Consider the following 3,494-nt stretch of genomic DNA (forward strand, 5'->3'; position numbering starts at 1 on the left):
AAGCTACATCTCCAGCCCTTTTTATTTTTTATTTTGAAACTAGGACTCACAAGGTTTCTGAGACTCTCACTATGTTTCTGATACTGGCCTTAAACCTGTGATCCCATGGTGGAAGGACTGAGATGAATTTGAGAAAAATTGAAAGAAATTAGATAATCAGGTTATGATATTTTGGTATGCATTTCTTGCTTAAATGTCTGTTCATTAATTTGTGTCCACTCAATTACATAAAACAAATGTAGAGCAAACAAAAGAAATTGCAGAAGTCAGGAGAAAAAGAGTGAGATAATGTAATCAAGATAAAATTTCCTCTTTCGTAATACAAAGCCAAAAGATATTAAAATTGATAAGACATGAACATAGATACACAAGCATCTTATTTAGAAGTATGAATCAATGATGAGCAAAAACTAAGCATGGAGGTTGGCAAGCTTTTTATGGTAAGCTCCTTGTTGCATGCTCCATAGAGATACTATTGCCTGAACCCCAGATAGAACCTGTGACAGTGGCAGCCAAACTCACCAGGGCCTCCAGAGATCCAGAGCAGTGCTCAGCAAAACTGTAAGTGAACTGTATTTGTATGATTCTCCTATACGTGTATGACTTAAAATTTTTATCATATTCATATAAAAGTATTTTATCAAAACATCTTTATTTGTTATGATAGGTTCAATAATTATCTCTTTAGCTCAGTGTGGTGGCACATGCCCGTAATCCTAATACCTGGGAGTCTAAGACAGTAAGATCGCAGGTTTGAGGCCAAATTTAGCAATTTAGCGTGAGAACCCCAGCAATTTAGCAAGATTCAGTCTCAAAGTAAAATCTAAAAAGGATGAAGATGTAGTTTTGAGGTAAAATGCCCCTGAGCTGAATCACCAGTATCAACAAAAGAATTATAAAAATAAATAAATAGATAAACAAACTCTTTAGTATATCCTCTTGATCTGCCCATAGGGAAAACTGGAACTGAAAATAAAAAAAAACTAAGAATCCCATCCACTGGCAGATCCTATTTATCACTGAAAATTATTAATTAATGAATTGATTATACTAATCATTCCTACTCTCATTCCAGCAAACTTCAGTTGGCTTAATGGAATAAGCCAACAGAACAAAATTTGATTTCTTGACATACAAAGTTGGAACCAGATATATCTTCACGCTAATGGCCCATGAGAGATGCAGAGAATCTGAGATCTGGTTGATCCTGGACATCTTTCTCTTCCCTTTCAACTTTGATCCTCCCTCTTTACAGGTGATGTAGTCTCTACTTTATGGCCACTAGAAACAGGACAGATGTGACTGAATTTGTCTTATTGGGCTTATCCAGCTGGCCAGAGATGCAGCCAATTATTTTTGGAATTGTCCTTGCCATGTACCTGGTTGCAGTTATGGGCAATGCCCTCCTAGTAACTGTTGCTTGCTCAGATCCCAGACTCCAGACCCCCATGTATTTCCTTCTAAGCCAACTTTCCTTTATCGACATCTTTCTAACAACCATCACTGTTCCTCAGATGCTTGTGCACACTTTGTCTGTGAATCGAACCATTTCCTACACCCGCTGCATGATACAGCTGTTTTTCTTTATGGCGGTGGGAAGCATGGAGGGTCACTTGCTGGCTGCCATGGCCTATGACCGCTATGTGGCCATCTGCGACCCCTTGAGATACTCTGCCATTGTCAGCCATCGCCTCTGTCTGCGCATCACGTTGACTTCTTGGGTGGTCGTCAGCCTTAACAGTCTTCTTTACAGTGTGCTGGTGACCCGCTTAACCTTCTGTGGCAACCAGGTCACCCACTTCTTCTGCGACATCACTCCCCTTCTGCAGCTCTCCTGTACTCGACCACTAGTCAACGAAATGCTGATCTTCACAGAGGGTGTAGCTGTGGTGGTCAGCCCCTTCTTCTTCATTTTGGGGTCCTATGTCCGCATTGGGATTGCCATAGCCCACATGCACTCGCTGGCTGCCTTGCGCAAAGCTCTGTCCACCTGTGCCTCCCACATTCTGGTCGTGTTGCTTCTGTATGGCTCTGTGATTCGCATGTACCTCCGGCCATCCTCTAGCTATGACTTGGACCAGGATCGCCAGGTGGCCATCTTCTACACAGTAGTCACCCCAATGCTCAACCCACTCATCTATAGCCTCAGGAACCAGGAGGTGAAGGGAGCCCTGCAGAGGCTTTTTGGGAAGCTCAGCATCTCAAGAAAACTCTAACCTGGCTCCTAGGCAGATAGAATGGCAACACGTTTAAGTAAATAAATAATTGAATAAATATTTTTTTAAAAAGAGGGTATGTCCTAATAACTACAGGCAGTTCAGAGAAATATTATTGGAAAAGGAAACAGAGTGTTAAATATCCTACCATAACAGGTAGCAGAAAGAAACTTTTTGTTGTTATTAAAAATAGAAAATATCACCTGGACATAGTGGCACACACCTGTAATCCTAGGATTTTTGAGGTTAACACAGGAGGATCACAGGTTCAAGGTCAGCCTTAGTAACTTAGGGAGGCCCTGTCTCAAAATAAAAATTAAAAAAATCTGGAGGATAGCTTGAAAGTGGATTGCCTCCGTGTTCAATCCCCTGTACCACAAAGAAAAGAAAAATTTGTATTATTTTTATAGTCTATAATTTTAACAACCTCTCAACTGCCAATAATAATAATCAGTATTATAGTGACAAATGCTTATAGCGACTGTATCCTTTCACCACTCATAGAAAAGATAATGTAGGTCACTGGTAACAGGGATTGAAGGAAATATTCACAGTAGCTCTAATACCAGGAGCAGGTTGTCAGACTTTGGATATATGGGGAATAAAACTGCCCGATATAATGTATTGGAAGTAGGAAAAAGAATAATAATAAATGGACTGAGCTAAATGTGGTGGTGTCTGCCTATAATACCAGTACCTGGGAGAAAAAAAAAGCAGATTCAAGGCCAGCTTCAAAAGTGAAATTCTCAGAAACTTAGTGAGATCTTGTTTCAAAATAAAAGATAAAAAAGGCCAGGCATGGTGGCGCACGCTTGTAATCCCCGTGCTTGGGAGGTGGAGACAGGAGGATGGCACAGGTTCAAAGCCAGCCTCACTGGCTTAAAAGACCCTGTTTCCAAATAAAATATAAAATAGGTCTGGGAGTGTAGCCCAGAGGTAGAAGGCTCCTGGGTTCCATCCCCAGTACCACCAAAATAAAATAAAATAAAATATAAAAAAAGTGCTATGGGTTTATCTTGGAGGTAGACTGGCCCTGGGTTCTATATTCTATCCCTAGTATACACACACACAGACACACACACACACACACACACACACACACACGTGTGCACACACACACATTGGACTGTAAACATAGGTTGAATCCTTTTGTTATTTATTATTTGTATGTGGAAGACTGTGGAGGCTACAGAGCATTGGATTAGGTTGGAAGGGTGGCAAAAATCAATATGTTTTACCATGTTAAATTTGTAGTGTATATTGTAAATCATATAATAT

General features: G+C 40.3%; 1 protein-coding gene across 1 annotated transcript; it reads left to right on the forward strand.

Annotated features, from left to right (window-relative positions):
• Positions 1-1,274: 1,274 nt before the first annotated feature.
• On the forward strand, positions 1,275-2,216 carry LOC308272102 (olfactory receptor 1L1-like; the record flags this gene model as incomplete). The annotated part of the gene is made up of 1 exon (XM_080708888.1): positions 1,275-2,216. One exon carries the CDS (start codon positions 1,275-1,277, stop codon positions 2,214-2,216), a length of 942 nt encoding a protein of 313 aa, XP_080565014.1.
• Positions 2,217-3,494: the final 1,278 nt, after the last annotated feature.

Source organism: Muscardinus avellanarius (assembly GCF_963383645.1).
Source record: "Muscardinus avellanarius genome assembly, chromosome: 13".
NCBI lineage: Eukaryota > Metazoa > Chordata > Mammalia > Rodentia > Gliridae > Muscardinus > Muscardinus avellanarius.